General features: G+C 30.9%; 1 protein-coding gene across 1 annotated transcript; it reads left to right on the top strand.

The window, feature by feature from the left end:
• Positions 1-5228: 5228 nt before the first annotated feature.
• LOC108841731 (protein TIFY 7-like) lies at positions 5229-7598 on the top strand. Its single transcript, XM_018614487.2, has 7 exons — positions 5229-5462; positions 5662-5747; positions 6213-6379; positions 6471-6555; positions 6631-6889; positions 7105-7159; positions 7247-7598. Exons 1-7 carry the CDS (start codon positions 5375-5377, stop codon positions 7338-7340), a joined length of 834 nt encoding a protein of 277 aa, XP_018469989.1. The 5' UTR covers positions 5229-5374; the 3' UTR covers positions 7341-7598.
• Positions 7599-13110: the final 5512 nt, after the last annotated feature.

Genomic DNA, 13110 nt, shown 5'->3' with positions numbered 1-13110 from the left:
TAAATATTAAATTAAAATAAAACACCACATTATTCTATATTTCTTTCTTAATATATACTCCCATATTAGATCAATGGGTGCATTTGTTTAGTTTCTTTTGTAATATTGTTTGTTATCTAAATCTAGTTTTGAAAAAAAAATCTTATTTTAAAGTTTTTATTAATTTTTTTGTGTAAAATTTAAGATTATTAAAGAAAAATTGAAATATTTATGAGTTATGAAAATTTTAGTGATTAAAAAATAAAATATTTAAGAATTATAAATGTAATATGTAATTGTAAAGACTATAATGCAAATAAAATATGAAACTTCAAATTTGAAGTTTTGAGTAATAACACTCTATATTTGAAGTTTTAGTACTCAAAGTTTCAAATTTGAAAATTTGAAATTTCTTTTTGGAGAGCAAAAAACTTCATATTTAAAGTGTTATTAAGTGTTTTTTGGAGATACTCTTATAACTAACTAACTAGACTTTGACGCGAGGATATATTTTTAAAAAATATATTGTTATTTTTTTAATGTCACTATTGTATATCATATATGTGTCATCATATAATTTAAGGGTGAGCAAAAAAACCGAACTGAACCAAGTCAAATCAAACCAACTGAACCGAAACCAATCCAAAACAAACCAAACTCTATTATCAAATAGTTTGGTTTAAGATTTTCCCAACTCGAACCAACCGAACCGAAACAATTCGACCGAATTAAACCAAACTGATAAAACAATGTTTTTGTTATTATTTGAATTAAACATACTATCAATATACGATATACTAAAATCCTAAGGTTAAAATCAATGTTAAAATCAATGCCAAAAAAAATCAATGTTAAATTTATTAACAATGTTTTTTTAATTTTCTATTTACTTTTGTTAACTTTGGTTTGATTATTTTCTTATAAACTCTTTGTAGAGTTTTAAATTTTTTTGTTTCAATTTTATATTAGATTTAATTTACATAGTTTTTTTCCAAGAGACATTATTAGCAACTTTTTAAAAGAAATCTATTTAGTTTAGTTAATTTAATTGTATTCTTATAAATCTTTTGTGTTTTCCTTAAAGGTTTTTGTTTCAGATTTGTATTGGATTTAGTATATATAATTTTTTTTTTCATAATCACCAACATGATAATTTCATGACTATAATTTTATGTTTTAAAACATGATTTTTTCTTAAAATAACTAAATTAGAGAACCCGATTGAATCCAATCAAAACACAAATCAAGTCGAATACAAACCGAACTGGATATAAACCGAACCGAAACCGATCCAAACCAAATCAAACTAGTTATGGTTTATTTTAGTTCGAAAAATTCTAGAACTAAATTAACCAAACTGAACCGAACCCAAATCGAACCGGTAAAATAATCGAAGTGCCCCCTTATAATTAATCATATTTTATACGTACAATCATATAAATAATTATATTATTAATATTATTTTATACGTACCATCATATAAAAAATCACATATATTATACTTGTAAAACTTAATGTGAAATATAAAAATCATAATTTAAGTTGGTGTTTAAAATTGAGCTTTGTATTGTAGTTTTCTTATATATATTGAAATTTTTTTATAATGGTTATTGGATAATATTTTAGTAAAAATAAGTTTTTGAATGTATCTATATTTTTGAATCAATTTTTATATCAACTAATTTAAAATTATTATTTTGATTTTAAATATGTATATAAAGTTCAAATTTTGTTTTAAGATTATTTTAGACAAAATATAATTTGAGATGATTAGATTTGACTATTTTTATATATTTTAAAACTGGTTAACATAAGCCTATTACTTTTTAAATATACTATTATCCATATTTCTCGATAATATTATACTTTATTTTTATACTATTATCTATGTTTCCGAACAATTTCCTAATGTATTTTAATTTTAATAATATAGATACATAATTAAATGACATAAATACAATTTGAATAACTCAAACAATCTTATATAATAAAGTAGACTTTTGTATTTCCATAGGAGGAAAAATACCATGTGTCATCATCATTTAATTCTTTTTATATTGAATCATTAAAATTATTTATATGCAAATTTATTTAATTAAGATGTTGAGACTCAATTCCAGAATTTTTGACAACCAAGCCCAATATTTTACATACTTCTTTTTTTACTGGTATCTTGTATTCATATCTATGTTCCACCTGCAAAATTTTTACTGAATTATAACGTTTCTGTGTCATTGAAACATGCTCATCAAGTATGGCAATTAACTCTTTTATTGAAGATATCTCCCATGACGTTGATTTTAAAAACTTTTTTCCTAATTTCATAGATGCTAATAAATAGAAATGCAAATAATCGAACTTTTCCTGCTTCACCAGATTCAATCTTCTGCTTCCTTACACACATATGCCGCCACAATGGTTTCATCCTACATCCTTCTTTCTAAGTTGAAGTTCGGTTGTTGCTCTCAGATGGTGGTTACACGTTTTTTCCGTCTCTGGAAAACATGCAATCTTAAGAAAGTAGAGGAGTTATGGGAGTTCACGAATGCCATCAAGAAATCTTATAACGAATGCAAATAAAAATCTTACAAAAATGCAACTCAAATAAAATATTCAACAACAAATAAGATAGTTATATTCAAATAAAAAATAAAATACAATTTCTAACGTTAAACTGTTAATCTTAAAACAACAAATGCAAAGTTATTGAAATTTAATATGTTTTACATCAGAGACTTTACTATTATATAGAAAACATATTATTGAAAAAACACAAACACAAAATATATTAACCTATAACCTATTACGATATAACACAATAAAAACATTAAATAATGTTCTTAACAAATAGAGATGACCACATAATTACATCATCCAAAACAAATTACTCAACAACAATAAATATCAAAAATTTTAAAAATTTAATACTAAGATTTAGGATTAAAATACATTGTACCAACTTCGAATGTATCTTTACGATCAATATACATCTGATTGGTTAAATCGATATAGTCACAACTTCTTAATTTTGACAAATCCAGAGCGAGAAGAAACTAGCGGTTAATATAACACCTGTGATTATTTGAAATTATCATCATAAGCACCGCTCACAAAATATAATTCATTGAAATCAACCTAGAAAAGTCCAAAGCATCAAACTATTATAACACCTCCCCATCATCCCAATATACAAAACTAAGTCTAGGCATAAATCTCAAACCCGAACCCGATCCAAAGTAAGAATATCGGTTCAGTTACGGATCTAGCCAAAAACAAGACCAATTTCATTTACTTTGGGTTATCGGTTTGGTTCCATTTTAGCCGATAACTGAAGAGTAACCGAGTTGAACCGAACAAATACAAAGCTGATAGTATAAAACGTGACAAAAAATCATCTTATTCCAAATGAGATGACGCAACATAAAAGATAAATAAATAATGCAGTTTATATAACTAACATAGATTTATCAATTTAAGTTTTTAGGCATCTTTACTATCAAATCTAATTATTGATATATATATATATATATATATATAGTGAAAAGTAATATTTTCACAACATAAAATATATATGTATAAACTCTAATTTAATATAATCATTGTAAGATGAAGTCCACATTTATAAATTTTCTAAATCATAATTTAAATTAATAAGTTTCAATTAAATAATAAACAATTCAGCTATTACACTTTCAAACTGTCATGCATATATTTAAACTTAAATTTCTTTCATGGTAACTTTGCAAAGACTACAATCAAATTAATAAATTCCATAAAATCATATACATATTTTGTTTTCTAAAATACTGTTGAGAAATGTTCTAAATTATAAAACTATAGTCAAATCATAACAATATTAACAAAACCGGCTCGTAGCGCCGGCAAACCCCTAGTATTCAAATACGATAAAGAATCTAATGTAGTGGACACTGGGCAGATAAGCAAACAAAACTTGTTTCAGCCCATTGATCGTCCTCGCGGTGGATATTCTAGTAATCCAACAAGTGACATTTAGCCTCTACGAAAAGGTAGTCTCACCTCATCAATTGCTGTATACTTTTCAAAGAAAGAAAGAAGGAAAATGAGGTGATAAATATCAAACCGTTGCATATGAAAAGGAGCCACACATTTCACATGTGGTGAGTTCACGAAATAAAAGATCCAATACTTAGCCATCAAATTCACCCGCGTTATTCTCTGTTAAAAATAAAAATGAATTAAAATCAGATCCACCGACAGATGTCTACCATCCCGAGTAGATTTGGGTATTCGGGTTCCAATCGGATTTCAGTTTTGTCCAACCGGGTTTTGATTTTTCGAGTTTGTCAAAATTAACCCCGTTCGGGTTATGTAAAAGTTTGGTTCGGTACCGGGTCAGATTCTATCGGGTTCGGATCGGAGTTAGTAAATTTTCAAAGAACCGGTACAACCCAATGTATTTTCGGGTTCGGATCCAAATCGGGTATTCGATTTAAAAGTAATTGATTTATACATATTTTGTAACCAAAACACAAGTAGAATTGGTTCTTTAGTTTCAAAGACCTAACTTTACCTATTTCGTAACCAAAACATAAGTAAAATCATTTCAAAAATAAGAAATGAACATCAACCGTGATCATTAAACACCAAATTAAAGGTAAACATTTTATTTGATAGAAAAAAAATCACGAAAGCATAAAAAGAAAACTAAGTTCTCATGAAATGAGAAACATTGTTCAATGAAACAAAACAAAAATCTAAAAAACTTCAAGCTTCAACGCCACTTTCAACCATCAATCTTCATGTAATAGAAATACCAAACTTCATATAATAGATATTTATTTTAGATGTTCAATACATCTGAGTGTAATTTGGATACGTATTAGAAATTGAAATCATATTTGGTACAAGATCTTTTTGAAGTTTTAAATATTTCGGGTTCTATCGGATATCCATTTAGATTCGGGTTCGGTTCGGATAATACTCATAACCCGAAATACTATAAAACAATATCCATTTGGTATTTATGTCAGGTTCAGATCGGTTCAGTTCATTTTTATCGGATCGGATTCGATTCAGATTTTTGGGTTCGGTTAATTTACCCAACCCTAATCCCTATAAGACAAAAAAAAAATCAAAAATCAAAATTGAAACATTAAAAACACATGAGAAATTAACAGGTCTAGCCGGTCGCACCAACTGTGATTCCCGGTGGAAAAAGCCCCACATGGCTTTTAATCAGGCAAAAGCCTTTAAAACTAGAAAAGAACACCGTCTCCAAAAGTGTGTCTGCAACATTACCAAAACGAAACCTTCCCATTGGATTCCCACAACTTTTTCCTGTTTTAAATTAATTCTTTTTTGTCAGAAACAGAGAAATAAAATTGTTTAGTATTGTTCCTTGTTTTGGTGTGAGATGGAAAGAGATTTTCTTGGTTTGAGCGACAAGCAGTATCTCAGCAACGTTAAACGCGAGGCTGGCGATGATCGTGTCGGAGAACTAGGTTCGTGTTCTTGTCTCTCTACCGTACAAACATGTTTACTAATATCGTCCAAACGTGTTGTTTTTAAATAGAATTAACTTAGATTCCAAAACGTTTTTGTAAAAATAATTAATAATAAATATTTCATTAAAACATGCTTGAAAACTGTATCTTCAAAGAGTAATTATAATTGATATCAATAAAAATTGGTTACTTTTAGGGTTGAGCAAGAAGGCAGCTAGACAATGGGGAAAGGCAAAGTTCTTGCCTAGTTCAAGTTTCATGCCTGCTGCTGCAGATTTTCAGGTTGGTTCAAGGCTTTAAAGTTTCAATTCATCTTCTTTTCAGAATTCAGTCACTAGTTTGGTTACAGAACTTTTTTTTTTTTTTTGATAAAAGGGGTTACAGAACTTTCATATATAATTTCATCGTTTTTATGGCTAAGACTGATTAAATAGTTATATTAACTACTTTCTCAGTCAATTGCCGATGGGAAGTTACCGGAAAGTGGTAGGAAACCTGTGGAAATTTTAAGTGTATTTCTTGAATTTTTTTTAATTTATCAAAAGAAAAAAATGATTGGCCAGGACAAATATTAATAGAAAATAAATAGTTGTGTTGGATAAATATTACGAGTCGCTTGCAAGCCGCAAAATTAGAAAACATTAAAAAAAGTGGCGAATGGCGTTTGAAGTTTTAGATAAACGCATATGTCGGCACTTTTTTGTATTAAAAGACATGTGAAAAAATGTTAAGATGTTGACGTTTCAGGCGGGATCGTACCACTGGGGCCCAGTTTCTGCGGCCAGCAATCTCCGCATAAACCAATTAAGCGGTGGTGCGTTTCAGAACGCGAATCCGCTTTTACTTGGCGGATCAGTTCCGTTAACAAATCATTCTTCTTTCCGTCCTGCCTTGAACTCGTCGGCTGATGCACGGTAACGTACCCAACATTTCAAAAATAAGATCTAACTTGAGACGCAAGAAACGTTGAGTTATGTTTAATTTTGGCTGTGGCTTGTGGAACAGAGTGACTTCCTCAGGATCACTACCTCAGCTCACTATCTTCTATGGTGGAACTGTTAGCGTCTTTAATGATATATCTCCTGATAAGGTATAATTAATACATATTTTATACAGTTACATTTACGACACATAACATGTTTCTAACAGTGCTCTGTGTGATTAGGCTCAAGCTGTTATGTTATGTGCCCGGAACGGTTTGAAAGGAGAAACTGGAGAGAACAGCTTGAAGAAACCGGTTCGAGAAACTGAAAGAGTCTATGGAAAACAAATCCATAACGCTCCTGCTGCTGCTGCATCATCAAGCTCTGCCACTTACGCTGAAAGTTTCTCTAGGTGTAGAGACAGACCCGTTGGTACGTCTAATGCAATGTGTATGATTGAATCATTCAACGCAGCAGGTCCTGGAAATATGATTCCTTCAGGTACATATATCAACATGAAATCAGATTTTTATGTTCAAAAACTTCATCACATAAATCATGTCTAATTGTTAAATTTGGTGTTCTAATGCACTTTTAACTTAAACGTTAAAACCAATTGGCCTCATCCTAACATTTTACGTATTATTTCATTAATTTTCCAAGGATACAAGACTTTTATTCATTAACATTAGTCTAAAACGATGCTTAATTTTCAGTTCCTCAAGCTCGTAAAGCATCGTTGGCTCGGTTCTTGGAGAAGCGCAAAGAGAGGTTTGATTTGCCTTTTCTTTATAGAGTATTGAGTTCTTTGATCTAGTGACTAGAGGTTGAAGCTAAAAAGAATTGATGTTGGTGCAGGCTCATGAGTGCACTGCCGTACAAGAAGATGCTTCTTGATTTGTCGACCGGAGAATCCAGTGGAATGAATTACTCTTCTGCTTCGCATACCTAAAACCTTTCTTCTTCTTCCTTTTCTAAAACCACTCTGAGGTTTTATTACGATGGTAACTTGTAATATAATCAATAGATTATTATTATTAGCTACCATTTATTATGCTACGAGCAGGAAAAGGCGTCAGGCGTCTATATATTTGAACATTGTTGTAATGGTTTAGTCTGTTATCGTAGGATCACTTTATTATTTCAAACACTAACATATATTTTATATGGTTTCATGTCTGTTAAGAATAAAAACCACCTTTGTTATTAATGTTATTGTTTTATTATCTTTAGAAAGGCAGTTTTTGTTATTCATTGCATCATCACAAAATGCTATTAGAGTAGAAGAATCGTTTATATGTCTCTAGATTTCTTGCTACTATGTTGATATTCTTCTCTTGGGGATGAAGATTAAGAAGATCAGATTCATTAAAAAACCCTCTGAGCACCTTGAAGAGAGCTTGGTGGACCATTAACTAATGATATGATTTCATACATGAACAAAAATTAATAAAAATTCACAAAGAAATTTGTATGTGTAAAATAGCGTCAATAGTTTTATTGGTGTGTTTTGGGATCTTGTAAAGGAAGTGCGTTTTAAAATCACATTCAATCTTAAAAAAGACACCAAAGAAAATTGTATAGTGAATGAACCAGAGTTAGTTCCAAGGTTGATTAGGATGTATTGATTCTGTTCACAATCAAAAGATCTCATAGATATTTTTTTATTTATTGAGGCAGAAGAAATCTCGTAGGAAATTAATATTTGGGAAGAAAGAAAGGTTGATAAGGAGAAGAAAACAAAGAGATCAACATGTAAACTGGTCACAGAAAACACGTTCTCGTTCATAAGTGGATAAGAACGACCCTGGTCTTATCATTTTGCACCTCTGTCTGTCTCATTCTTTTAATCTTCTTGTCTTTTCATGCCCCCACCAAGTTGCGCAATTTGAACTACCGCTTTATTGTTCACAAGTTTATGTTCTGGGCTAAAATTAGCAGGGTTTGTGTTTTTAGATAGTTTCATGGATTAAGGGATTTATGATCTACTCTGGCTTCATCTTCTTAACCCCTTTCCACAAACCCCTTCTACTAATATCTCATATCTTATTCATCCTCCAATTTAAACTACCTACTCTGGCTTCATCTTCTTAACCCCTTTTCATCTCTCCCACCACTTTAAAATTATAAAACCTTTTTCCCCATTTTGTCACAAATATATAGTAAAATTTAAAAGTTAAAGATTGTAGAAGTTTTCAAAAACTTAGGTTGCGAATGACAGACATGTAATAAGGGTTTTCATTGCGGAATTTTCAATTCACAACTTTTTTTAAGGATGTGCGTTTTCAAGAAAATAAATAAGAAAACCGCAAACAAAATATTTATGTTGTAAGGTATTTGATAACAGTGTAATACCGCAACTGCACAACTGTGCGCATCTCATAACTAGATTAAAAAAACGCACTCCAACATTATGACAATTTGTATTTTAATAAAAATAACTAGATTTTAATCCGTACATTCGTATGTATAATCTTTCATTTATAAATATAAAAATTTTGTATTATTTTGTATATAATCATTTTAGATAATATAGTACTGCTATTTAGAAAAATATAATATACAGTTCTAAATATAAAATATACCATATGTTAACAATTTTATCTTTTGTGAAACTTATTACATAATTTATGAATTTTAATTTTAACCATTTCAGAAAGTGAATGATATTTTATTTATTTATCTAAACGGAAGTATATTTTCAAAATATATTAGTTTACCAATTTAATATAATTTTAGTAAGTACTTCATTTATTACTTCTATTTTAATATAAGATCCAATATATTTCAGGATGGCCCTGAATCTAAAATTGAAAGTTTATATCTCAGAAAGGCGTAATGCAGACCTATTATTTATATGATAACCAATGGATCGATGAAAGTGATACACATATCATTTCGAACAACAATCCATAAAAGGAAGAAACAAATTCAGGGTTTATTATAAGTCAAAAAAAAAAATCAGGGTTTATCCCTAAAACTTTGAAAAAAAGTTTGAAACAAAAGACATATGTTTTTGGTTAAATTATTTTAAATAGTTTTTTTTGATTAAATTTATTTTATTTTAAATAGTTGATTGGAGATATTGATGTTCAGTCTTTGGAGATATTGATGTTCAGTCTTTGTTTCCTTGTGTTGTGTTGGGGTGTGTTGAAAACGACATTTCCCCACAAAGCTTTAAAAACATTATGTTCACAAAAAATATGTAGAGATAGTGCAAGTTTTTTAAACCCATAAAAATAGACTATAAACTCGAGACTTATAATTGTTTTAAAGAAAAATAATTGTTTTAAAGAAAAAGATTTTGAAGTTTTTTCCAAAAAAATGAAACTTACATAAATTATAATATTATTTCATTAGGATTTCACTTTTTCATTATTACTTGGACATACATTTCACTAATCTAATTTTATTTTATTTATTTTTGTCAAATTTTACATATTTTTGAAGCCAGTTACAAAAAAAAAAAAATTACATATTTTTGCAGATTGTATTTGTTAGATTGTATTTGTTAGCATCCTTAAAATTTGAAGCCCAAAACCTGGAGGCTAGCATGGCCCAAGAACATGCAATGTAAACCATTTGGATGATTCAAATTATGAAAGTACAATGTGAACCCAAGCCATTAGGGCCTTGGTGAATCCATTGGATGAAAAGATTATTGAAAGTATACCTCTCAGTAAGTTTTGTATAGAAGATAAGGATGGCTGGCATTTTACTAAAAATGTAAAATATACGGTTAAATCAGGATATGAGGTGGAAATGGTTTATCCCGACAAAGAAAAACAACCAGTTTTCTATGGACCAACGGTAGATTCTTTGAAAGTTTTTTGTTGGCCGGTTAAGTGTCCACCAAAGATAAATCACTTTTTTTGGCAGATTGTATCAGAGTGTGTTGCGGTTAAAAAGAATTCCCGAGGAATGCAAAGAGACACTATTTGTGACAGATGTGGGAGTACAGAGAAATCTTTGAATCATGTATTTTTTGAATGTCCTCCAGCGCGGCAAATATGGGCATTATCAACTATACCAACAAATCCAAATGATTTCCCCTCGGAATCATTGTATAATAACATGGATCATTTATACTGGAGAGTTTTACCCAAGATGATTGATCATCAATTTGCATGGATCCTATGGTATATTTGGAAAGCAAGGAACAGTAAGATCTTTAGTAACCTGGATGTTGATGCCAGGGATACACTAAAGATGGCTGAAACGGAATCTACTATGTGGGCTGCGGCCCAAGAGTTGACTATCCGATACCCCATACCACCGCAAGCATATCAACCTCCTTCAATTTCAGGGAGATGATGCTTCACAGATGGTTTGTGGAAGGATAAAGATTCTTTCTCGGGACAAGGATGGTACAGTACTCTGGAAGGATATGAGGGATTAATGGGGGCACGAAATGTTCGGGCAAGTATATCTCCCCTTCACTCGGAGATGGAAGCATTGATTTGGGCAATGGAATGTATGAGGAATTTACGCCAGTTTCAGGTTACATTTGCAACAGATTGTTCTTAGTTGGTGAAGATGGTTTCGGAACCAGAAGAGTGGCCGGCGTTCGTAAGTTATCTGGAGGATATCAGGAGCTTATAAAGTAGTTTCCATAGCTCACAGCTCATTCATGTACCAAGGACGGCAAATTCAAGGGCGGATCGTTTAGCACGCAGTGCCAGACAACAATCGTCTTTTGTCACTAACAACCCGTGAACACTAACATTCTCTCATTTTTTACAAGACTTTATACAAACTATGAAACTGGTATTAGCACACATGCCTCAACTGCTCCTGTTTCATTTTTTGGGATTAATCTCGTGAGTTTATTTCACAATAATAAATTGAGAAACATTCTATTATATAACCACATACTGATAAATATGTTTTTTTTCTTTAAAAAAAAGATAATATGTTTTTGTAATCATGGAGCGATGAAAAGAAAGGATATGTCGTTCCGTAGAGGTAGAGCAGAGCAGCATCAACGCGAGAGCTTAAGTGGGTGCTTAGGTTTTTTTTAATTAAAATAAAAGAAAAATTACAATTATCTTAAGCTTCAGAGCTTAATTAAGCAACAGAAGCAAACAGTGTTTGGAAACACGTGTTACAATTAGATAGAGTCTGGGATTCTTTCCTTTCTCTCTCTCCACAGATCAATTTGACGATTCATCACCTCACCCTCTGTTGATTTCCTCCACGCTTCATCACTCTACCTTGATTTTCCTCCACGATCCAACAGATAAAGAGAAGAAGACGACAAAGAAGGTATCAGCCAGTGGGAGAGGATGAGCCTGAGAGGCGTTGAAGGGGAAGAAGAAAGTTCGGTCTCGGTTTCGTCTTTCTCATCTCCACGTTGATTTCTTCTGGGTTTTATGATTCTTGTTCAAGTCTTTGATCAGATTCTTTAATCGCATCAAAGACCCAATTTTTTATTTGTCTGCGTGATCAGATTCTTTAATCGAAACACTAATCTTTTGGTTTGGTTCTGTTTTTGATTGTCCACGTTGAAACACTAATCTTTTGGTTTGGTTCTATTTTTGATTGACTTAAGCGACTTGTTGTTAATGAAGGTGGTTTACGTGGTTCTATTTGTGCATCAGTGGACACTCCTTTGGATGGTAATACTTGTACTTGTCTCAGGGCTGTTTTGAGGAACTGTGCGAGTGTTCGTGCATTAGAGGTTGAAGATGAACAAATTATTATCATGGCAAATATGCTCATCACCGTCGCAGGCTCATCATCATCATATCCAAAAAACAATGTTTTTTTAAGTACCCCAAAATAAGCAATCTCCATTGGAGAACATCAATTTATAGGTTTTTTAGATTAAGTGTTTAACACTTTTTTATTGTTAAAAATTGATTAAGCACTCCATTTAAAAAGCTTGGGTTAATGGTGCTCTTAACATGTAAAATAAGTAGGCTACATAGCGCAATAACAAAAACAGAAAGAAAAAGAAAAAGAAAAGAGAAAGACGAAAAAAAAAAGAAAAAAAAGGAAAGAAAGATGATGTATTTGATTCAGCTATATACATATAGTAACGATTAACCAATAATGATGGTAGTTGTGATACAGACTATATTAGATGATAGTTTGAGTAAGATACATCATACATTTAATGATGTAAGAATATAAGAATAATAACAATTATTATTATGAATAATTTTGAATTAAAATTGATTAGAGATAATATAATTTGAAGTATTTAGTGTCAGAATCTTTTTACGTACACCTTTTTCTAAACGTTATAATGAAATTTACTTGAAGTAAATCCATAAGAAATGAAACTGGGAAAGATCAAAAGAAGAGTATTGGAGACAGAATCGTAGGAAAGTTGTCTTATATATGCAATTCGGTCGGGGATGATAGCCAGCGAACTCTTTTACCTTCAACAGCTTTAAAGCAACATCAACCTATGAAAATCACAACAATAACAGTTTAGTATTTGGTTGGCAAAGATTGATTGTGTAATCTTTGTGTTAGCTAAGAGTATCTGAATCTGACCAGAGGAGCGGAAACATCCTGAAGATTACTCTTTATTTCTATGCTCTGGGTAACCTTGTTCACGCAAACTTAGAAGACTAACGTATGGTAAGGTAAAGCCTTTACCTGAATAGCATCCTCCGAATGTAAAAATATTGTCAAAATCTTCGGTAAATAGCGTATAGTCTCCAAAATCTCAGAACTGTTTGTTAAATATGTAATAACATTAATTTAAATAT

The sequence above is a fragment of the Raphanus sativus genome, chromosome 2 (genome assembly GCF_000801105.2).
Source record: "Raphanus sativus cultivar WK10039 chromosome 2, ASM80110v3, whole genome shotgun sequence".
In the NCBI taxonomy this organism is placed as follows: domain Eukaryota; kingdom Viridiplantae; phylum Streptophyta; class Magnoliopsida; order Brassicales; family Brassicaceae; genus Raphanus; species Raphanus sativus.
The sequence above is the reverse complement of the archived record's forward strand: the minus strand, read 5'-3'. Positions and strand labels throughout refer to the sequence as shown.